Below are 24,113 nucleotides of genomic sequence, written 5' to 3'. Positions count from 1 at the left end.
GTCTCCCTCCCACCCTCCTTATCCCACCCCTCTAGGTGGTCGCAAAGCACCAGGCTGATCTCCCTGTGCTATGCAGCTGCTTCCCACTAGCTATCTATTTTACATTTGGTAGTGTATATATGCCAGTGTTACTCTTTCACTTCATCCCAGCTTCCCCTTCCCCGTGTCCTCAAGTCCATTCTCCACATCTGTGTCTTTATTCCTGTCCTGCCCCTAGGTTCATGAGAACCTTTTTTTTTTTTTTTAGATTCCATATACATGTGTTAGCACGTGGTATTTGTTTTTCTCTTTCTGGCTTACTTCAGTCTGTATGACAGACTCTCGGTCCATCCACTTCACTACAAATAACTCAATTTCGTTTCTTTTTATGGCCGAGTAATATTCCATTGTATATATGTGCCACATCTTTATGCATTCATCTGTCTATGGACACTTAGGTTGCTTCCATGTCCTGGCTATTGTAAATAGTGCTACAGTGAACATTGTGGTACATGACTCTTTTTGAATTATGGTTTTCTCAGAGTATATGCCCAGTAGTGGGATTGTTGGGTTATACAGTAGTTCTATTTTTAGTTTTCTAAGGAACCTCCATACTGTTCTTCATAGAGGCTGTGTCAATTTACATTCCCACCAACAGTGCAAGAGGGTACCTTTTTCTCCACATCCTCTCCAGCATTTGTTTTTTGTAGACCTTGTGATGATGGGCATTCTGACCAGTGTGAGGTGATACCTCATTGTAGTTTTGATTTGCCTTTCTCTAATGATTAGTAATGTTGAGCATCTTATCATGTGTTTGTTGGCAATCTGTATATCTGCTTTGGAGAAATGTCTATTTAGGTCTTCTGCCCATTTTTGAATTGGGTTTTTTGTTTTTTTGATACTGAGCTGAATGAGCTGCTTGTATATTTTGGAGATTAATTCTTTGTCAGTTGCTTTGTTTGCAAATATTTTCTCCCATTCTGAGGGTTGTCTTTTTGTCTTGTTTATCGTTTCCTTTGCTGTGCAAAAGCTTTTAAGTTTCATTAGGTCCCATTTGTTTATTTGTGTTTTTATTTCCATTTCTCTAGGAGCTGGGTCAAAAAGGATCTCGCTTTGATTTATGTCATAGAGTGTTCTGCCTGTGTTTTCCTCTAAGAATTGTATAGTGTCTGGTCTTACATTTAGGTCTTTAATCCATTTTGAGTTTATTTTTGTGTATGGTGTTAGGAAGTGTTCTAGTTTCATTCTTTTACATGTAGCTGTCCAGTTTTCCCAGCACCACTTATTGAAGAGACTGTCTTTTCTCCATTTTATACTCTTGCCTCATTTATCAAAGATAAGGTGACCATATGTGCTTGGGTTTATCTCTGGGCTTTCTATCCTGTTCCATTGATCTAGGTTTCTGTTTTTTTGTGCCAGTACCATACTGTCTTGATTACTGTAGCTTTGTAGTATAGTCTGAAGTCAGGGAGCCTGATTCCTCCAGCTGTGTTATTCTTTCTCAAGATTGCTTTGGCTCTTTGGGGTCTTTTGTGTTTCCATACAAATTGTGAAACTTTTTGTTCTAGTTCTGTGAAAAATGTCCTTGGTAGTTTGATAGGGATTGCACTGAATCTGTAGATTGCTTTGGGTAGTCTAGTCATTTTCACAATGTTGATTCTTCCAATCCAAGAACATGGTATATCTCTCCATTTGTTTGTATCATCTTCAGTTTCTTTCATCAGTGTCTTATAGTTTTCTGCATACAGGTCTTTTGTCTCCTTGGGTGGGTTTATTCCTAGGTATTTTATTCTTTTTGCTGCAGTGGTAAATGGGAGTGTTTCCTTAATTTCTCTTTCAAATTTTTCATCATTAGTGTAGAGGAATGCAAGAGATTTCTGTGCATTAATTTTGTATCCTGGTACTTTACCAAATTCATTGATTAGCTCTAGTAGTTTTCTGGTAGCATCTTTAGGATTTTCTATGTATGGTATCATGTCATCTGCAAACAGTGACAGTTTTACTTCTTCTTTTCCCATTTGGATTCCTTTTATTTCTTTTTCTTCTCTGATTGCTGTGGGTAAAACTTCCAAAACTATGTTGAATAATAGTGGTGAGAGTGGGCAACTTTGTCTTGTTCCTGATCTTAGAGGAAATGGTTTCAGTTTTTCACCATTGAGAACGATGTTGGCTGTGGGTTTGTCATATATGACCTTATTGTGTTGAGGTAAGTTCCCTCTATGCCTACTTTCTGGAGTGTTTTTATCATAAATGGGTGTTGAATTTTGTGGAAAGCTTTTTCCACATTTATTGAGATGATCATATGGTTTTTATTTTTCAGTTTGTTAGTATGGTGTATCACATTGTTTGATTTGCATATATTGAAGAGTCCTTGCATTCCTGGGATAAACCCCAGTTGATCATGGTGTATGATCTTTTTAATGTGCTGTTGGATTCTGTTTGCTAGTATTTTGTTGAGGATTTTTGCATTTATGTTCATCAGAGATATTGGCTTGCAGTTTTCTTTTTTTGTGACATCTTTGTCTGGTTTAGGTATCAGGGTGATGGTGGCCTCATAGAATGAGTTTGGGAATGTTCCTCCCTCTGCTATATTTTGGAAGAGTTGGAGAAGGATAGGTGTTAGCTCTTTTCTAAATGTTTGATAGAATTCGCCTGTGAAGCCATCTGGTCCTGGGCTTTTGTTTGTTGGAAGATTTTCAATCACAGTGTCAATTTCAGTGCTTGTGTTTGGTCTGTTTATATTTTCTGTTCCTTCCTGGTTCAGTCTCAGAAGGTTGTGCTTTTCTAAGAATTTGTCCATTTCTTCCAGGTTGTCCATTTTTCTGGCATATAGTTGCTTGTAGTAATCTCTCATGATCCTTTGTATTTCTGCAGTGTCAGTTGTTACTTCTCATTTGTCATTTCTAATTCTGTTGATTTGAGTCTTCTCCCTTTTTTTCTTGATGGACCTGGCTAATGGTTTATCAATTTTGTTTATCTTCTCAAAGAACCAGCTTTTAGTTTTATTGATCTTTGCTATTGTTTCCTTCATTTCTTTTTCATTTACTTCTGATCTGATCTTTATGATTTCTTTCCTTCTAACTTTGGGGGTTTTTTTGTTCTTCTTTCTCTAATTGCTTTAGGCGTAAGGTTAGGTTGTTTATTTGAGATTTTTTTTTTGTTTCTTGAGGTAGGATTGTATTGCTTTTAACTTCCCTCTTAGAACTGCTTTTGCTGCATCGCGTAGGCTTTGGGTCATCATGTTTTCATTGTCATTTGTTTCTAGGTATTCTTTGATTTCCTCTTTGATTTCTTCAGTGATCTCTTGGTTATTTAGTAACGTATTGTTTAGGCTCCATGTGTTTGTATTTTTTACAGTTTTTTTCCTGTAATTGATATCTATTCTCATAGTGTTGTGGTCAGAAAAGATACTTGATATGATTTCAGTTTTCTTAAATTTACCAAGGCTTGATTTGTGACCCAAGATATGGTGTATCCTGGAGAATGTTCCATGCACACTAGAGAAGAAAGTGTATTGTGTTGTTTTTGGATGGAATGTCCTATAAATATCAATTAAGTCCATCTTGTTTAATGTGTCATTTAAAGTTTTTGTTTCCTTATTTATTTTCATTTTGGATGATCTGTGCATTGGTGAAAGTGGGATGTTAAAGTCCCCTACTATGACTGTGTTACTGTCTATTTCCTCTTTTATGGCTGTTAGCATTTGCCTTATGTATTGAGGTGCTCCTATGTTGGGTGCATAAATATTTACAATTGTTATATCTTCTTCTTGGATTGATCCCTTGATCATTTTGTAGTGTCCTTCATTGTCTCTTGTAATAGTCTTTATTTTAAAGCCTATTTTGTCTGATACGAGAATTGCTACTCCAGCTTTCTTTTGATTTCCATTTGCGTGGAATATCTTTTTCCATCCCCTCACTTTGAGTCTATATGTATCCCTAGGTCTGAAGTTTGTCTCTTGTAGACAGCAGATATATGGTGTTGTTTTTGTATCTGTTCAGCCAGTATATGTGTTTTGGTTGGAGCATTTAACCATTTACATTTAAGGTAATCATCAATATGTATGTTCCTATTACCATTTTCTTCATTGTTTTGGGTTTGTTTTTGTAGGTCTTTTCTTTCTCTTGTGTTTCCTGACTTTAGAAGTTCCTTTAACATTTGTTGTAAAGTTGGTTTGGTGGTGCTGAATTCTCTTAACTTTTGCTTATCTGTAAGGGTTTTAATTTCTCCATCGAATCTGAAAGATCCTTGCTGGCTAGAGTATTCTTCGTTGTAGGTTTTTCCCTTTCATCACTTTGAATATGTGCTGCCACTCCCTTCTGGCTTGCAGAGTTTCTGCTGAAAGATCAGCTGTTAACCTTATAGGGATTCCTTTGTATGTTATTTGCTGCTTTTCCCTTGCTGCTTTTAATATTTTTTCTTTGTATTTAATTTTTGGTAGTTTGAGTAATATGTGTCTCGGAGTGTCTCTCTTTGGGTTTATCCTGTATGGGACTCTCTGTGCTTCCTGCACTTGATTGACTCTTTCCTTTCCCATGTTAGGGAAGTGTTCGACTATAATCTCTTCAGATATTTTATCAGTCCCTTTCTTTTTCTCTTCTTCTTCTGGGACCCCTAAAATTGAATGTTGGTGCATTTAATGTTGTCCCAGAGGTCTCTGAGACTGTCCTCAATTCTTTTCATTCTTTTTTCTTTATTCTGCTCCCTGGTAGTTATTTCCATCGTTTTATCTTCCAGGTCACTTATGTGTTCTTCTGCCCAGTTATTCTGCTATTGATTCCTTCTACAGTATTTTTAATTTCAGTAATTGTGTTGTTCATCACTGTTTGTTTGCTCTTTAGTTCTTCTAGAACCTTGTTAAATGTTTCTTGTGTTTTCTCCATTGTGTTTCTGAGATTTTGGATTATCTTTACTATCATTACTCTGAATTCTTTTTCAGGTAGGTTGCCTATTTCGTCTTCATTTATTTGGTCTTGTAGGTTTTTACCTTCTTCCTTCATCTGTAACATATATATATTTTTTTTTTTAATTAAATTAAATTTATTTATTTATTTTTGGCCATGTTGGGTCTTTGTTTCTGTGCGAGGGCTTTCTCTAGTTGCGGCGAGCGGGGGCCACTCTTCATCGCGGCGCGTGAGCCTCTCACTGTCACAGCCTCTCTTGTTGCGGAGCACAAACTCCAGACGCGCAGGCTCAGTAGTTTTGGCTCACGGGCCTAGTTGCTCCGCGGCATGTGGGATCTTCCCGGGCCAGGGCTCGAACCCGTGTCCCCTGCATTGGCAGGCAGATTCTCAACCAGTGCGCCACCAGGGAAGCCCTGTAACAGATTTTTTTGTCGTTTCTTTTCTTTTCTTTTTTTTTTTTTTGATGGATGGTGCTGTATTCTTGTCTTACTGGTTGTTTGGCCTGCGACATCCAGCAATGGAGTTTCGAGGCAGTTGGTTAGAGCTGGGTCTTGGTGCTGAGATGAGGACCTCTGGGGGCCTCACTCTGATTAATATTCCCTGGGGTCTGAGGTTCTCTGTTAGTCCAGTGATTTTGACTTGGAACTCCCACCACAGGAGCTTGGGCCCGACCTCCAGCCTGGGAACTGAGATCCCACAGGATGGTCTCTGGGGGTTCCTCCTGTCCCCTTAGGTCTCTGTGGTCCCCCACCAGTGCCTGGTAGGTGCCCTAATTGTGAGGAGATGCGAATTCCATGTCCTCCCAGTACACCATCTTGACTCCGCCGTGAAAAGGCATTCGATAGAGTTAATTAAGACCATTTCTAACTAATATAATAATATAAATCAACTATACTTCAGTTTTTTAAAGTAATTTATTTTATTTTTGGCTGCGTTGGGTCTTTGTTCTTCTAGTGGCCAGCGGTGGCTACTCTTCATTGTGGTGTGCGGGCTTTTCATTTCAGTGGCTTGTCTTGTTGCGGAGCACAGGCTCTAGGCACGCAGGCTTCAGTAGTTGCAGCACAGGGGTTCAGTAGTTGTGGCTCTCAGGTTCTAGAGCACAGGGTCTGTAGTTGTGGCACATTGGCTTAGTTGCTGTATGGCATGTGGGATCTTCCCAGAGCAGGGGCTTGAAGCTGTGTCCCCTGCATTGGCAAGCAGATTCTTAACCAGTGCGCCACCAAGGAAGTCCCTGTACTTCAATTTGGAAGACCATTTCTGATTTTAAAAATGTTAAGTACATTAAGAATGGAAGAAAATTATCCAGATAATTTATCCAGATATTTGCAGATATCCTAAATGGCAAAACATTAATATAAGGACCCTGACATGGATGCTTACAATCACCTTTATATTCAAGATTGCCTTTAGAGGTTCTAAGAAATGCATTAAAACAGTAAAATTAAATAGCTGGCATTAATATTGGAACAGAAGAGGTAAAATTATCAGGTTGTCTAGTGTACTTAGAGAGTAGCCAAGGAAACGGAAATGGAACAGTGAAGGAAGTATGTTTTACAGTTATCAAACTATTCTGTGTAGAATATTAGTCTCTGAATTAGATTAATATAATATGGGCATAGACAGATTAGTTTAAAAAAATAGAAAATCCAGAAATATTTTATGTGCCAATTTAATAAAGAATAAATATAGTATTATAATTCAGTGGGAAATGCGTAGATTGTATAATAAAGACACTGGTACAAATGTCTGCCTATCTGGAAGAAAATAAAATTGGATTCCTGTCTTAAGATAAACTCCAGATAGATTAAAAGCCTTGTTAAAAAAAATTTAAGGGTATTCTACAGCTTTAGCTCTATAAATTAAGGTGAATGAAACCTTAAGATTGGAAACTCAGATGCTGTTATAGAATGAGATGTGTCTGATTTTATAAAAATGCAAACTTTTAATAATAAAGCATACCATAAGAAAGTTAATAATAGTTTTGGCACTAAGGTAGGCATATAGACTAATGGAATAGCATAGAGCCCAAAATAACGCACACATATAGTCAAATTTTAAGAAAATCTATTTTCAGCTTTATTGAGGTATAACTGATGAAAAATTTTATATATAAGGTGTACAATGTGGCAGTTTCATATAAACATACATTGTAAAGTAATTAACCACAGTCAAGCTAGTTAGCATTCATTACCTCATGTAGTTACTTTAATTTTTTTTTCTTGTCATGCCCCCACCCCTTCCCCTTTGGCAACCACCTGTTCTCTGTGTTTATGTGTCTGTTTCTGTTTTGTTTTTTAGATTCCATGTATACGTATTTGTCTTTCTTATTTTGACTTATTTCACTTAGTATAATACCCTCTAGGTCCATCCATGTAGTCACAAATGGCAAGGTTTCATTCTTTTTTATGGCTGAGTAGTATTCCATTTTGTGTGTGTGTATATGTGTGTGTGTGTATACACCCCACATATTTTTTATCCATTCATCTGTTGATGGATACTTAGGTTGCTTCCATATTTTGGCTGTTTTAAATAATATTGCATTAACATAGGGATGCACATGTATGTTTTTTAATTAGTGTTTTTGTTTTCTTCAGAAAAGTATGCAGAAGTGGAATTCCTGGATCATATGATAGTTCTATTTTTAATTTTTTGAGGAACTTCCATACTGTTTTCTGTAGTGGCTGTACCAATTTATATTCCCACCAACAGGGCACGAGGGTTCCCTTTTCTCCACATCCTCACCAACACTTGTTTGTTGTCTTTTTGATAATAGCCATTTTGACAGGTGTGAGGTGATATCTCATTGCAGTTTTGATTTGCATTTGCCTGATGATTAGTGATGCTGAGCATCTTTTCATGTGTCTGTTGGCTACCTGTATGTCTTTTATGGAAAATGTCTATTTAAAATGCCCATTTTTAAATCAGGTTGCTTGCATCTTTGATGTTGGGTTGTATGAGTTTTTGTATAATTTGGATATTGATCCCCTATCAAATAAGGGGCAATTGTGGGGTCTTCTGTTGTGGCAGCACTGACTGCTGTGGGTGTGCTAGTGGCTGGGGCTGGCCCCTGGCCTGGTTGGCTGCCAGGTGCTGCCTCTTGTAGAGGTTGCCAGTCAAGAGTGGAGATTTGTTTCCTGCAGACCTCCAGCTTTCCCATACTCAAGCCCTACTGACCTTCAGAGCTAGATATTCTGGGGGCTCATTTTCACTTTGCAGATCCCTCAGGCTGGAGAGCCCAGTGTGGAGCTCAGAACCTTCACTCCTTGTGGAGAAACTCTGTAATAGTGATTTCTTTTTTAATATTCCTTATTTTTGGCTGTGTTTGGTCTTAGTTATGGTACACGGGATCTTTCATTGCGGCACGTGGGCTCTTCATTGTGGCGTGTGGGCTTCTCTCTAGTTGTGGTGTGCAGGCTCTCTAGTTTAGTTGTGGCTTGTAGGCTCAGTTGTTGCGGTGCACAGGCTTAGTTGCCCTGCAGCATGTGTGGTCTTAGTTGCCCAACCAGGGATCCAACCTGCGTCCCCTGCATTGGAAGGTGGCTTCTTAACCACTGGACCACCAGGGAATTCCCTGCAATTGTGATTATTCTCCTGTTTGTGGGTTGCCTACCCAGGTGTGTGGGTCTTGACTATATTGAATCTCTGCTCCTTCTATCTATTTCATGGTTCCTTCCTCATATCTTTAGTTCTGGAAAACCTTTTCTGCTAGTCTTCAGGTCATTCTCATAGATAGTTGCTCTGTAAATAGTTGTAATTTTTGTGTGTATGTGGAAGGAGGTGAGCTCAGGGTCTGCCTACTTCACCATCTTAGTAAAGTATCCTCTGGTCAAATGTTTTTTAAGAGTGCCAAGACCATTCAGTGGGAGAAAAACAGTCTTTTCAAGAAAGGGTATTGGGCAAACTGTATATCCATATGCAAAAATATGACATTGGATCCCTACCTTACACAAACATACAAAAATTGACTTTAGTGGACCAAAGGCCTAAACATAAGAACTAAAACTCTTAGAAGAAAACATAGAGGGGGGAACTGTGACATTGGATTTGGCAGCGACTTCTTGGATATGACACTAAAAGCACAGGTCACAAAAGTAAATAGATAACTTGGACTATATCAGTTAGAAACTTCTGTGCATCAAAGGACACAGTCAACAGAGTGAAAAGGCCACCTATGGAATGGGCGAAAATATTTGCAAATCGTGTATCTGATAAAGAGTTAAATATCCAGAGTATATAAAGGACTCCTACAACTCAACAACAAAAAAGCAAACAACTCGATTAAAAAAATGGCTCAAGTACTTGAATAGACTTTTCTCCAAAGAAGATATATAAATTAATGCCTAACAAGCACATGAAAAGATGCTCAACATTACTAATTGCAAAAATGCAAATCAAAACCGCAGTGGGATATCACCACAATTGAATGTTATTCAGTCTGAAAGAGGAAGGAAATTCTGGCCCAAGCTATAAAATCAATGAACTTTGAGGACATTATGCTAAGTAAAATAAGTCACAAAGAAAATACTCTATTTCACTTGCGAAGTACCCTGACTAGTCAAATTTGTAGAGACAAAAAGTGAAATGGTGGTTGCCAGTGGTTGGTGGGAGGGGGAATGGAGAGTTACTGTGTAATGCTGTGGAGTTTCACTTTTGCAAGATGAGATGAGTTCTGGAGATTGATTGCCCAACAATGTGAGTGTACTTAATGCTACTGAACTGTACATTTAAAAATGGTTAGGATGGTAAACTTATGTGTATTTCATCAAAATTAAAAATTAAAAACTTAATAGACAAATAGTAAGTTTGAAAAATGGTTGCAGTATAGAAGACAGGATTCTGTTTACAAGGAGAGGCTATCAACCCAATTGTAAAAGGGGCAAAGATTTAAAGAGCCGTTAAATAAAATAACAAATCTAGGAGACTATAAAATTCATGAAAAGACAGTCTCGCAGGTTGTCAAGGTAATGCAAATTAAAGAATCTCATGCTCCACTGACTGAGCTAGCCAGGCACGTCAAGGCAATGCAAGTTAAATACTAGTGAAATATAACAGCATACCCATCAAATGACAACAGTTAAAAAAAAGACAACCAATAATACTGGTTACTAGTATAGAAAATGGTGTTGATGTGCAGAAAATGGTATTCCCTTATGAGTGGAAATGTGAATTGTTATAGCATTTTTAGAAAGTAATCTTGTAAAATCTATTTTTATAAATCGGCCCATGTAATACAAATATAAAGGCCTACCCATTATGTTTACATAGATTTTTTAGTGGCAGAATATGGAAGCAAAGTGAAAGTCTATTATTAGAAGAATTGATTGAATGCATGCATCCATGTGTGAATGCATTTCATATGTATCCATGAAAATTTTGACATAAATGGATGTCTTTTAAAATATTATTGAAAAAATAAAATATTATTGACAAAAAAGATGGCCATGTATATCTCTGTATCTGTATTTGTGTATGATTTATATGGAAAATTATTAAAGCATACATGCAGGTTTTATAGTACAGGTATATACTCTGGTGATAAATTCTTTCAGCTTTATTATGTCTAAAGCAGTCTTTATTTTACCTTTGTTTTTGAAAGATATTTTCCTAGGTATGGAGTTCTTGGTTGACAGTGTTCCTTCAGTAAACTGCAAAGATGTTGCTCCTCTGCCTTCCAGCTTATGTTGTTTCTAGTATACATTATGGGTCTTTTGGGGCTGCTTTTAAGACGTCTGTCCTGTTACTGGTTTTAAGCAACTTGTTTTTGATATGCTGTGGTTTTATTTGTTCTTATATCTTGTGTTGCTTCAATTTGTAGGTTTTTTAGTTTTCATCCTATTCAGACTTTTCCATCTAGCTGAGTGATGCTCTTGTTTAATTTTCTCCATCTTTGTGTTTCATAGTTTCTTTTGCTGTGTCTTCAAGTTCATTATTCTTTTGCCTTGTCTTATCTACTCTTAATCTCATCCATTGTATTTTTCACCACAGATTTTTCTTTTTTAACATCTAGATACTTGATTTGGGTCTCTCTTTTTTTCCCTATCTTTCATGTCTCTCCTTATCATTTGTATCCTTTATTCTATCATCTGTCTTATGTCTGGGTCTCTTATTTTTTCTTCCCCACTGAGGGTCAGATTTTCCTTCATTGTATGTCTTATAATTTTTAAAAATTAATTTACTTATTTGTTTATTTTTGGCTGCATTGGGTCTTTGTTGCTGTGTGCGGGCTTTCTCTAGTTGTGGCGAGTGGGGACTACTCTTCGTTGTGGTGCACGGGCTTCTCATTGTGGTGGCTTCTCTTGTTGCGGAGCACAGGCTCTAGGTGTGCAGGCTTCAGAAGTTGTGGCACATGGGCTCAGTAGTTGTGGCTTGCAGGCTCTAGAGCACAGGCTCAGTAGTTGTGGCTCATGGGCTTAGTTGCTCCACGGCATGTGGGATCTTCCTGGACCAGGGCTCGAACCTGTGTCCCCTGCACTGGCAGGCAGATTCTTAACCACTGTGCCGCCAGGGAAGCCCCTGTATATCTTATAGTTTTTGATTGGATGCCAGACATTTGATTTTTACCTTGTCAGGTGCTGGTTTTTTTCATTCCTTTAAATGCTCTTCATTTTTTTTCTGGGACACAGTTAAGTTCCTTGGGAACAGTAATGCTCTCTTTTGAACTTTTTAAAGGCAGAACCAAAGTAGTCTTTCTTCTAGGGATAATTTTTTCCCAATACTAAGGCGATACCCTTCTGAGTATGCTATTTTATTCCCTCTGTATTATGAAATCTTTCAACTCTGGCTGGTGGAAACACAGACAGACCTGGGTTGGCTTTGAGAATTGTTCTACCTGCTCCTTTCCAGTAGTTCCTTCCCCTTCTTAGGGTAGTTTAATCACAGGCACATGCTCATCAGTACTGGGTTGAAAACATAATTGTAGCCCTTTACGAATCTCCAGAGTTCACTTGCTCTCTATTCAGTTCTTTACTGTGTGTTACTCACCTTGGGCTCCCTGAATTTTCAACTCTGTCTCTTCAACTTAGAGAGATCACCAAAATCTGTTTGGATTTTCTTCTGCCTGTACTGTGACCTAGAAAGAAATTCTCTCCAGGCAGTAAGTTGGGGCAGTCACCTTGTTTTTATCTTCTTACGGATCAGTGTCCTGCAGTGCCTATTATCCAGTGTCTGTGTCTGAAAACCCTTATTTTATATTTTTTGGTCTGGTTTCTTACTTATTTGAGAGGGTAAATCTGGTCCCTGTCACTCCATTATGGTTGCAAGTGGGAGTAATTAGATAAGAGGGAAAAGATATCTAATTACAAAAGGAAGTGAGAGGTGGGTGGGAAACCCTCCTCCATACATAAATAAAACATGGAAAATATTAACAATTATTTTAAGTTTGACTTCATGCTCTGAAAGTGAGGAGCATGGCTTATTTAATATTACGTAGTAATGTGGTATTTATAAATAATGACTTATTCAATATCAACCCCAGCGTTATTCCTGTTGTATTTTGTAGGTTGTAGTATAATATTGGACTTATCATTTGATTTGATTTGATAGAACCTTTTTATTTAATGTGTTTACTAATGTGTTAATATTTCAGCACATTTATAACTGTTTATTCTTTCCTAGAAAGTTTCTTAACTTTTTCCCAAATAATGTTCTCAAACCCCAAAGGTGAATGAAAGTTCATGAAATGCCCTGTTATTAAGAATGTACAATCCGGGACTTCCCCTGGTGGCGCAGTGGTTAACAATCCGCCTGCTAGTGCAGGGGACGTGGGTTCGATCCCTGGTCTGGGAAGATCCCACATGCTGTGGAGCAACTAAGCCCGTGCGCCACAGCTACTGAGCTTGCGCTCTAGAGCCCACAAGCCACAACTACTGAGCCCCTGTGCTGCAACTATTGAAGCCCATGTGCCTACAGCCCGTGCTCCACAATAAGAGAAGCCACTGCATTGAGAAGTTTGTGCACCGCAACGAAGAGAGCCCCCGCTCTCTGCAACTAGAGAAAGCCCGTGTGCAGCAACGAAGACCCAACGCAGCCGATAGATAGATAGATAGATAGGTAGAATGTACAGTCCAAAGAAGACCTAGAAATCCTTACTGAGTTAGACTTGAGACTTTTACTTGGAAATCACTCACTTAAACCATTCATAAGATAATCTGGGCATTGAATGCAGTGTATAAGTTTGCTCTATGATTCATAAGATTTAAAGTAGAGGTAGATAAAATTTAGTGACATTACAGTACATTGTGATGTCTTGGAGGAAATTAAGTTCACTGGGATTGCAAAATACGTTGCCTTCTGTTTACTTTAATGGAATTGAGGAAACTCCTGAAGAATATTAGGGAAATTATTATTGATTTGGGAAACTACCTCAGTCTTAAACTGGTTGTCTCATAGGGGAGGGAGGTCTGAGACCTTTACTGGTCATATAGAAAAACCTCAAGGGATGATGCAGAGTGCCTAATAAAGTTTTATGTGTATGTGTAGTATGTGCTACACACATGACATGTACTACCTCATTTAATCCTTACGGTAGGAGTACGACATTCAGCACTTACTGGTATCCTCAGGTCTGTTTGACTTTAGAGTCCTTGGCTCTTACCCATGAGATATATAGGTGGATTCAAATCCTAGTTTGAATCCTAGTTTGAATCTTATGTTAACAATGTGAACTCAGTTAGGTTTTCTTCTCTTATTAGCCTTATATGCAGATGAAGATAATAATGGTGCCTATCTCAGTGTTGTTGGAAGGATCATATGATAATGTGGTTCTCAACCTGGGATGACTTTGTCCCCAGTGAACATAATTTTACACTGTCTAATGACATTGGTTGTCAAAGCTCAGAGTGGTAGTGAGGGTGTTGTGGCCTCTAGTGGGTAGAAGAAGAAATGTTGCTAAATATCTTACAATGTACAGGACAACCCTCCACAAGACAGAATTATCTGGCCTGAAGTGTCAGTGGTGCCAGGGTTGAGAAACTCTGATATAAAGTGACTATCCTGGTTTATTGCTAGGATACCAAACTATTTCATTTATATCATCAGTGGGCTGTTGCTAGTGTGAAAATGAAGGTTTCCATTTGAATTCTTTTTCTTTTCAATTCCAATTCTAGCCTAAGGGTTAATTCTTTTTAAACGAAAAATAAGAGGAGATAAAAATACTTAAATTGAATAACCTGAATTTTTTCCCCTTTTATTTACCTCTAAAAAGTGAAATGGGAGAAGGGGGAAAAAGCAGCAGAAGTAATGGAGAAACAAACTTACATTGACTCATAGGTATCAATTTTAATAAAATGATTATTTATTAGTAGAGAAACTTCCAGTGTTGAAGTTAAGTTCAATTGTGAAAGTACCCTAGATGTATTTGAAAATATACACTTTTGTAGGGCAAACTTATAAACATGTATGCTTCTTGTTTTATCTTTTAATAATTTTTAATATATTAGCACTTTTAAAATTGACTTTTCTGGTCAATTTTTCTGTAGGTATTACCTCATTTGGAAAGCCTTGAGAAACAGGAAAACATTTCTAACAAAATGTCAGCTTTTCGAGGTCATTGTCCGCATTTGGATTCAGTTGGTGAAATAACTAAAGAAGATTTAATACAAAAATCTCATGTAAGAAAGAGGGCTTTTTTTCTTCCTTTAGAAAATCCTTTAAAAAATCATATTCGTTTTTCTCCCAAATATGTGTTTTTTATAAATTACTACAATATTCTATGTTCATGAATCCAAATTTTTTATATATGATATTAGTGAATGTATATATTTGGCTGTATTTATGTAATGGTAATGTTGTCTGTGTGATTTTCCTTTCATAGGGTTCTTGTCAGGATTGTAAAGTCAGAGGACCAAACCTTTGGGCGTGCCTGGAGGTATGTATATGTTTCTTCTCAAAAGTTTGATATAAAAATTTATATCTGAATAAGGTTAACTGGAAGATTTTTTTTTGACACTTAGAGGACTTCATAAATGAACATACTTTAAGAAGATCATTATCGATTATAAAAATTAAACTTTAAACTTTGGGCTTTAACTTGCAGTGCTTTTTGCAGAGTTTGGTAAATCACTAAAATATTTTACCCTCACCTTTTATTAGTGGTGACATATCTTTTAGCTTAGAAATATTCTGGTTGTATTCTGTTGTGCCTAGTACCTTTTGGTTAAAATAACTGACTTTGGAAGTCATTTAATGTTTCCGTTAAAACATGTGATCCGAACTTCATTGTAAATGTAATTGTAATGCTATTATTGTAAATTTACATGTTATAAAAAGCTAATTTTCCTTTTTATATAATTATTTATAGAATAGATGTTCATATGTTGGCTGTGGTGAATCACAAGTAGATCATAGCACCATACATTCTCAGGTATGTATGTAGAAAAATTTCGTGCAAGATGTTTTTTAAAGAGAGCCTGAAGGAAAGGGAGAGCAAATACAACATTAAGTTGTAATTCAAAATTTTGTCCGTTTTTCTTTTTTTCTTTTTAATAAACGAGTTAAATCTTAGCTTATAAAAAGGTGGGGAGGGGAATTGCTAAGATCAATATTAGAAAGAGGTTGTAGTTAAGAGAGTAGTGATTTAAGAAACGTACCTCCAGATGTATGGAGGTGGTAGCTGAAGGTATTAGTAGGATATGGAAGTTGAAGTCAAGAATAGAAGCCTAGGCTATGACAGGGCCTGGCTGACTTCAAGTCTCAACTCATATACCTTTTTCTCTACATCCTCCTTACTGGAGTCCCCTTTCTACGTCACCCTGGTTGTTTGGTGCTTGTGTGTAATTCTGGCATGCTTCTTTTACAGGTTAGATAGAGCTCCCATTCTAAACTATACATTTTCTTGAGAATGAACTGTCTTGTTCATATTTATCTCTACAGCATTAACTGTTCTCAACCAGGGTTCCTCAAAAGAATTAATTACGGCTCTCAGGCATCATGGTACATAGTTAATTTACTTCTCTTTGGTGCATCTAGAATGGTGGTACTATGTACCATTCTTGGGAGAATTGAGAAAATAGTTACTCAGATCATTGTCTATAGGGCATTATTCTCTTGCAGAACTCTAGTTGAGAGAGGCTGGAGTTTCGTATATCCAAGATCATATTCACTATCGCTTGAGCTGTTTTGTGCTTTGATTCATGTCATTTATATTCTTTTGCCATTCTGATCTCCTGGAACAGTTAACTGCGCTATTGACAATTTTCTTGTATTATAATTACTTGCTAACTGCAAAGCAGAGTCTTATCTTTATAATGAGTCTTATCTTTATCTTTATAATGAATAGTGGTGAAAAATGACAATAGAATAACTTTTGGAGTAGGCTTAGATATTGTTACTATTCACTATGCATTAGCAATTTATCTAAAAAATGGTTTTTTGGTGCTCCAGTTTAAATTTTCTCTTTTGAGTATATTGTTATTCATCAAAGGCCAGCAGTTTATCTTCTATGATCCTTTGAAAGGTTTTCAACTATAATTTTGGCTCCTCTTCTCTCTCTCCCATGAAATTATACAGGAGACAAAGCATTATCTAACTGTGAACCTTACCACTCTTCGAGTATGGTGTTATGCTTGCAGCAAAGAAGTATTTTTGGATAGAAAATTAGGAACTCAGCCTTCATTACCTCATGTAAAACCACTTCACCAAACACAAGAAAATAGTGTCCAGGTAATAATCTAAATCTGTGTAATTAAAATATCAAATATTTTCAGGTAATAATTTCAGAATATGTCATGTAGCTGAAAGCTAAAAGAGCCCTACTTCACCTGTACTTTAAAAATTTTCCATAATGTGCCTTTTTTCCTCAAATGAAACACCAAAGCTGGCCTTCGTTCTTTTGTAGAGTGATGGATTAGAGTGAAATTGGAGCCCACACCTGTCTGAAGATGGAAAAGCACCTGATGTGTTTTAAAAACTTAAAAAAACAGCTGGTTTAAATAGTGTTCTTTTTCTAGCCAATCTGATTCTAGGAGAGGTGATGGGCCTTCTTTGATAGGCCCTAATTCTGCTCTCTTTTCCTCATTTCCCTCCCTGCTTCACCCCCATGTATATTACTGTAAACATTTTACTAATTTATTGAAAACCAGATAGAATACATTAAAGCTTAGCATCAGTGTTTGGTTACAAAAGATGTGTAAGCTTGCAAAGATTGGTCACTTAATATTGAGACTTTTCTAGTCATATAAAAAATAGGAAAGGGAGGGACTTCCCTGGCCCTCCAGTGGGTAAGACTCCACGCCTCCACTGCAGGGCGCATGGGTTTGATCCCTAGTTGGGGAACTAAGATCCCGCCTGCTGTGCAGCGTGGCCAAAAAAAAAAAAAGAAAAAAAGAAAAAATAGGAAAAGGAATGAAAAAAATAAGAATAGTTGGTGTCTTATCATCATTTGGTCTGTATGGTTTAATTAACACATCAGTGAGTTTTTTCCTTCTGTGTTATAGAAATCACATTGTATTTCTATAATTGTGTTCTTTGATACCAATTCTTAAGATTTTTGTGTTGTATCTTTGTATCACATTCTGATGGTAGATATTTGTGATAGTAAATTTGCTTGCCTCACACATTATATAACTTAAAGTGAGTAGATTTTAGACAAGGTATACTTGTTGCATTTCTAGTTTCATAGTTGAATAACTCTAGTTCATAAATTACCATCATTACTGTTTCTCCTACTGATACCTATCTATCATTCAAAAACGTGTTTTTTGGTTTTTTTTGAATGCCATGGTAGTTTGAAAATAAGTTTGCCTGAACCCTCTAACACTATTAACAAAAATGTGATAATTAAAAGTTGAATCACATGAGGAACTGATAACAATTTATAATAATCTAAAGAATAAGTACAGATAGTTCACAAAGAAGAAATACAAATTAAAACACATCGAGAAAATAATCATCACTGACTAAAGAAAAGTAAGTTAAAACAGCTATCTGCCATTTCTGCCCAAATAGATTATGATTGCAAACTCTTAGTGAATGCTGAATCTGGTTGAATAAGTATACTGATACTTTTCTGATAGCTTGTAAATAATTTCCTGATGAGTTATATTTATGACACATAAAAGGCATGAATTTAATTTCATACAACTTCCTGATGATCCCATTGTTGAAGAAATTACTCAGAAGAAAAAAAAAGTTATTTGTACAGATTTTTTTAGCAGTATAAAATTTACAGGCTGTTTGAACCCAGTTCATCAGAACATTATTTATAGAATAACAGTATTGGAAACCATTCAAATGTCATTAAGATTTTTCAAACAATTTTGTAGGAGGTAAGATTTTGAATGATTTTTTTTAAAGCTGCTCTACTTCTCTGTATTTCAATACACCAAAGTGAGAATATGGGGCCTACCGAAATATCTAGTATCTACAGATGCCAGGAAGGTAAAGTAAATGTATAAAGTGGGTGGGTATAAGTGCATATATGCATGCCTTGAAGAAGAGGAATAGGCTGTAGTAAGCTGGAGAACCAGAACACGTACTAAGTACATTCTGCTGTTCAGTTTCCTCCTCCCACTGATGGTTGCTAAATGGGTTCAGTGTACTTTGATCTTCTGCTATTAGAAGAGAACTTGCCGAATTTGATTTTTATGTGAGCTCACCCAGTTTTTAAAATATTAGCTCAAAGTTTTGCTTTTGTTTCGGTTTTTGTCCTTTTTTTTTAAAAACAGTGTGGACTAGCATTTGACCAAGTCACCAGTTGCAACCTCTTGAGTTAATCCAATTCTCAGGAATTAATATTGGAATTTAAAAAAATATTTAAAACTATTTCATACGCATAAAAGTATGCAAAATTACTTTAGTAACAAGTATTGGGAGAGATTGTAGAAGTCTACAGATAAGCTGCGAACACATTAAAAAAAATTTTTGACCTAAGGATTTGTTCAAGCCTGCTATCTTTTCTGTTATCAAGGATTTTAAAATACCCAGTAACACAACATTAAAAACTCCTCTGATTGCTGTATTTGATGATCTGGACATAGAAGTGGAAGAAGAAGATGAACTTAAGGCAAGAGGTAAAATAATTCTCCTGTATAACACTCCTTTGTATGCTACTGTCCATTTCTTTAGGAAATTGTACCATGTGAAAATTTCAAAATCTAGAGATGATCAGAAGATAATTACAAAAAAAAATTCTAGGAATCAGATTATCGGTTATGCTTTTTAAAAAAAATTATCAGTTTACATAATTAATCAGGGTGCATTTTTAAGTTCTAACTTTTTTTGTTTATTTATTGTATTATGCATCACTTGAAAATACCAAGGAAATATCCTTTTGTTTTTAATGATGCATGAGTGGAAGTAATGCTAGTTGGCAGTATTTGATTGTAAGAAATCAATAAAGTAATTGTATTTAAAAAAAATATTCTGGGGCTTCCCTGGTGGCGTAGTGGTTGAGAATCTGCCTGCCAATGCAGCGGACACGGGTTCGAGCCCTGGTCTGGGAAGATCCCACATGCCACGGAGCAACTGGGCCCGTGAGCCACAATTACTGAGCCTGCGTGTCTGGAGCCTGTGCTCTGCAACAAGAGAGGCCGCGATAGTGAGAGGCCTGTGCACCGCGATGAAGAGTGGCCCCCGCTTGCCGCAACTAGAGAAAGCCCTCGCACAGAAACGAAGACCCAACACAGCCATAAATAAATAAATTAAAAAAAAAAAAAAAATCTTTTAACAAAAAAATAAAAATAAAAAAAAAATTCTGAAATTTGACCTAGTAAAATTGTATCTGTGAAAAAGCAAACTAACAACTTTGATGCTTCGTTTCTCTGATATCACTTTACTAAAGCCCACAGTTCTTAGTATAAACTATCTATATAGTTTAGTACAGACTTTTCTGTTTTATAGTTGATGTAAGGGAATCTTAACCCTTTAAGGATATATTTAAATAATTTTCTGAAAATTAACACTTTGGTGTAAGTCTGACCTCTTCGAGTTATTCAAGTTGCTGTTTGTATTTCTATAATGTATTTTGTATTTCCTTAACATAGTTTGGGAACCATAATAATTACTTAGTTACATATTCAGCAAACACTCATAAAATTGAGTCATTGCATTATTGAATGATGACATAACTTATAATTTTTCCTAATAGGTCTTACAGGTTTGAAAAATATTGGAAATACTTGTTATATGAATGCAGCTTTGCAGGCTCTTTCCAATTGGTAAGTAGAGAAATTAATTTTGTTAGTATAGTTTTTTAAAGTTACTCTTGGAGAACTTCCCTGCTGGTGCAGTGGTTAGGAATCCACCTGCCAAGGCAGGGGACACGGGTTTGATCCCTGGTCTGGGAAGATCCCACATGCCATGGAGCAACTAAGCCCTTGCGCCACAACTACTGAGCCTATGTGCCACAACTACTAAGCCTGTGCTCCAGAGCCCACGAGCCACAACTACTGAGCCTGCACACGTGCTGCAGCTACTGAAGCCTGCAAGCCTAGAGCCTGTGCTCCACAACAAGAGAAGCCACCGCAATGAGAAGCCCGCACACTGCAACGAAGAGTAGCACCAGCTTGCAGCAACTAGAGAAAAGCCCGCGCACAGCAACAAAGACCCAGTGCAGCCAAAAATAAATAAATAAAATAAAATTATAAAAAAAAAATAATAGAGTTACTCTTGGAGCAGAAAACCGTGCTGCTGTAGTACACTCAAAAAAGGAGTGAGAGGAGAAAAGAAAGAAATATACATTAATAGTAATATGGGAAAGAGGTGACAATTATATTCAATTCCCCTAGCCAACAGGATCCCATTAAATCCTTGCTGTACCTCTTCCCTCACCCCTCTCAACACATAGTGCTGCCTCCCCCCCTTTTCTGAAATGCCCCCACTTAAAAAATTATCTGGATTAACTAAAGCCTAAATGTGTAAATATTCCTGAAAAAGTTATTTCCTCTTTCTTGTTGAGTAACTCTTAAGGTAGAGTAGGCAAGAAACTGAGTTGGGACATAATCCATTGTTGTCCCAATGGGTTGCTTTGATCATGCCTACAGTTTCCTAAGACTGCTGGTCCTGGCTCAGACCCTAGGTGGTTGTATGTCTTTGAGGAAGTTATTTGTTTTTACGTCTAGAAAATGAGGAGCTTGAACTAATTAATTCCTCAAATCACTTTTAGTTCAGAGGTCCTAGGAAAATATTTTATATTTTTCTGTAGGTGGAAAGTCTCTAATAAAGCAATTAGGTTTTTTTTCTTAATTATAGTCCTGTAAAGTAGGTAGGTGCAGTATGGAATGTTCTGCAGATGATCACCCAGGGAAGAGATGAAAAGTCATAAGATCAAGTCCTGAGGAACCCTGATAGTTAGATACCTGGTAAGAGCAGAAAAAACAATGAAGAGGGAAAAGAGTTACCAAAGAGGTCAAGAAGAAAAGTAAAAAAGTGCATTACATTGGTCAAGAGAAGGGGGTAAACCACCTGTGACAAATGCTACTGAGGGGGAAATGAAAGGTGTTTACTGGATTTGGCAGCATTGAGGACTCTGATGTGGTGGGTCAAATCTGATTTGATGGGTTGAGCAAGATAATGAAGGAAAGAATGTGAAGCTGTAAAAGGGAGCAAAGAAGTAACAGATACAGGGCTCTATGTGCTGTCAATTCATTGAATGACTAGAAGTCAATCAGTATTAAGCTGTGACTGCACTCTTTTTTTTTTTTAAACTAGCCCACCTTTGACACAGTTTTTTCTTGATTGTGGAGGACTAGCCCGAACAGATAAGAAACCAGCTATTTGTAAAAGTTACCTCAAACTGATGACAGAGCTGTGGCATAAAAGCAGGTATGTACTTAATATGTTTATTTTCATTATTATATTTTTAAATGAATATCATTAATATTAAACACTTGCAGGTGCATTTATACAGCCGTAAAAAGTAGACAGATTTGAGACATTCAGTTTTGGGCATGTTACATTTGAAAATGAACATCCAAATGAAATATCTGGACTGGAGATAAAATGTTGAACTGTTAAAGCTGCTGTTACTGACACTTCTGATTTTTAATTCAGGAGTAGGCATTCTCACAATGCTAAAATCAGACCATAGAGGCATATATGAATGTTTATTTTTCTGCTTATGTTTATTTGCTCTAAGTGTAGCATTAGAAAAATAATTGTTTGCTGTAATATTTTGTATTAGAAGTATTCAGAAAGTTGCATTTAATGGTTCCTAAGAACTGCCCAGCCTTTCTCCTAAGAAAACAATCACCAAAGCTTTCATGTTCTTATATTCTTAAGTGCTTCAGTTTTCTTTGAGATATTTGACTCCCTACTAAAGAGTATCTCTTGAGTTAAAAATTTGTTATTACTGTCATTTCAGTATGCTAGGAAAAGATAGTTTTAATGAATTATTTGGGGATGTGAAGGTGTATGTCATTCACATTTCTAATAGTCAAGAGACAGAATTTTCCCTTGTTATTTATCCCTATTGGGTATTACCCGTTGCTGCCAAGGGTTCTAACATTTCTAAGTCCCTTACTGCATAGCTAGAACTAACCCTTAACTGCTATGTTTAAGCTTCTTTGCCCTGAAACTATAAACTTAATATTCTTGGAAGTTTACTAAACTTCAGAAGTATCATAGTACAGAATTTTAAGTGATTAAATCTCGCATCTGGTTTACTTTTCATTTTTGTTTTCATGAGTATTTGATGGCTGGTTTAAAATTTTTATTTAGATAGTGTACTAGATATACTTATCCCAGGAATTTTAAGTAATTAAAATATTATTTTAAGTAATTAGAAGTATTTTTTGAAAAATCACATAGTAGAGCATAATCATTTCATTAGGGAGGAGAACAATAAATTATGTAGCTTAAATATCAAAAATAAGCTCTTTTGATGAACCTGTGAAGCATAATACTGGGCAATTTTTTTTGTTTGTTTTTGTTTTTTTTCTTTTTTTTTCTCACTGTGTTTTCTTTTTTAAACGAAAGGACAATCTTTTTTTCTTTTTTTTTTAATTAATTCATCAATTTATTTATTTTTGGCTACGTTGGGTCTTCATTGCTGTGCATGGGCTTTCTCTAGTTGTGGTGAGCAGGGGCTACTCTTCGTTGTGGTGCGCGGGCTTCTTGTTGTGGTGGCTCCTCTTGTTGCAGAGCACGGGCTCTAGGCGCGCGGGCATCAGTAGTTGTGGCTCGGGGGCTTGGTAGTTGTGGCTCGTGGACTCGAGTGCAGGCTCAGTAGTTGTGGCGCACGGGCTTAGTTGCTCCGCGGCATGTGGGATCTTCCCGGACCAGGGCTCAAACCCATGTCCCCTACATTGGCAGGCGGATTCTTAACCACTGCGCCACCAAGGAAATCCCTGTATATATATATATTTTTTTTTAATTAATTAATTAATTAATTTATGGCTGTGTTGGGTCTTCGTTTCTGTGCGAGGGCTTTCTCTAGTTGTGGCAAGCGGGGGCCACTCTTCATCTCGGTGCGCGGGCCTCTCACTGTCGCGGCCTTTCTTGTTGCGGAGCACAGGCTCCGGACGCGCAGGCTCAGTATATATGTTTTTTTAATTTTTAAATTTTATTTTATTTTTTTTTATACAGCAGGTTCTTATTAGTTATCTATTTTGTACATGTTAGTGTATATATGTCAACCCCAATCTCCCAATTCGTTCCACCACCACCACACACGCCCTTTTTAAAAAAATATTTATTTATTTTATTTGTTTATTTGGCTATGCCGGGTCTTAATTGCAGCCTGTGGGATCTAGTTCCCTGACCAGGGATCAAACCTGGGCCCCCTGCATTGGGAGTGCAGAGTCTCAGCCACTGGACCACCAGGGAAGTCCCAGTACTGGGCAATTTTGAATGATTTTTTGAAACACAGATACTTTTCAGTTGAACTCTTTGAATTTTTGATTGTTCGTTCTTTTTTTTTTTTAATATTTATTTATTTATTTTTGGCTGTGTAGGGTCTTTATTGCGCACGCGGGCTTCTCTCTAGTTGTGGCACGCAGACTCCAGAGCGTGCAGGCTCAGTAGTTGCACCACACAGCCTCTTCAGTGGTGTTGCATGGGCTCCAGAGCACTTGGGCTCTGTAGTTGCGGCATGCGGACTCTTTAGTTGTGGCACACAGGCTCCTTAGTTGTGGAGCGCGGGCTTAGTTGCCCCGCGGCATGTGGGATCTTAGTTCCCCGACCAGGGATCAAACCCGTGTCCCCTGCATTGGAAGGTGGTTTCTCAACCACTGGACCATCAGGGAAGTCCCTGATTGCTCATTTCTAAAATAAAAACTAAAAATCACAGATTTCTTC

At 37.0% G+C, this 24,113-nt stretch overlaps 1 protein-coding gene across 3 annotated transcripts in view; it reads left to right on the top strand.

Moving 5' to 3' along the window:
* Positions 1-24,113, top strand: part of USP33 (ubiquitin specific peptidase 33) — a 62,940-nt gene that overhangs the window by 11,521 nt on the left and 27,306 nt on the right. For all 3 annotated transcript variants that reach the window (XM_059924759.1, XM_059924750.1, XM_059924766.1), the window contains exons 2-8: positions 14,360-14,491; positions 14,695-14,748; positions 15,181-15,243; positions 16,389-16,541; positions 18,787-18,889; positions 19,966-20,035; positions 21,528-21,641. In XM_059924759.1, coding sequence (XP_059780742.1) covers positions 14,411-14,491; positions 14,695-14,748; positions 15,181-15,243; positions 16,389-16,541; positions 18,787-18,889; positions 19,966-20,035; positions 21,528-21,641 — 638 coding nt within the window. In that variant the 5' untranslated portion in view covers positions 14,360-14,410. The remainder of the gene's footprint in view (positions 1-14,359; positions 14,492-14,694; positions 14,749-15,180; positions 15,244-16,388; positions 16,542-18,786; positions 18,890-19,965; positions 20,036-21,527; positions 21,642-24,113) is intronic.

The sequence above is a fragment of the Balaenoptera ricei genome, chromosome 1, assembly GCF_028023285.1.
Source record: "Balaenoptera ricei isolate mBalRic1 chromosome 1, mBalRic1.hap2, whole genome shotgun sequence".
Lineage (NCBI taxonomy): Eukaryota > Metazoa > Chordata > Mammalia > Artiodactyla > Balaenopteridae > Balaenoptera > Balaenoptera ricei.
The sequence above is the reverse complement of the archived record's forward strand: the minus strand, read 5'-3'. Positions and strand labels throughout refer to the sequence as shown.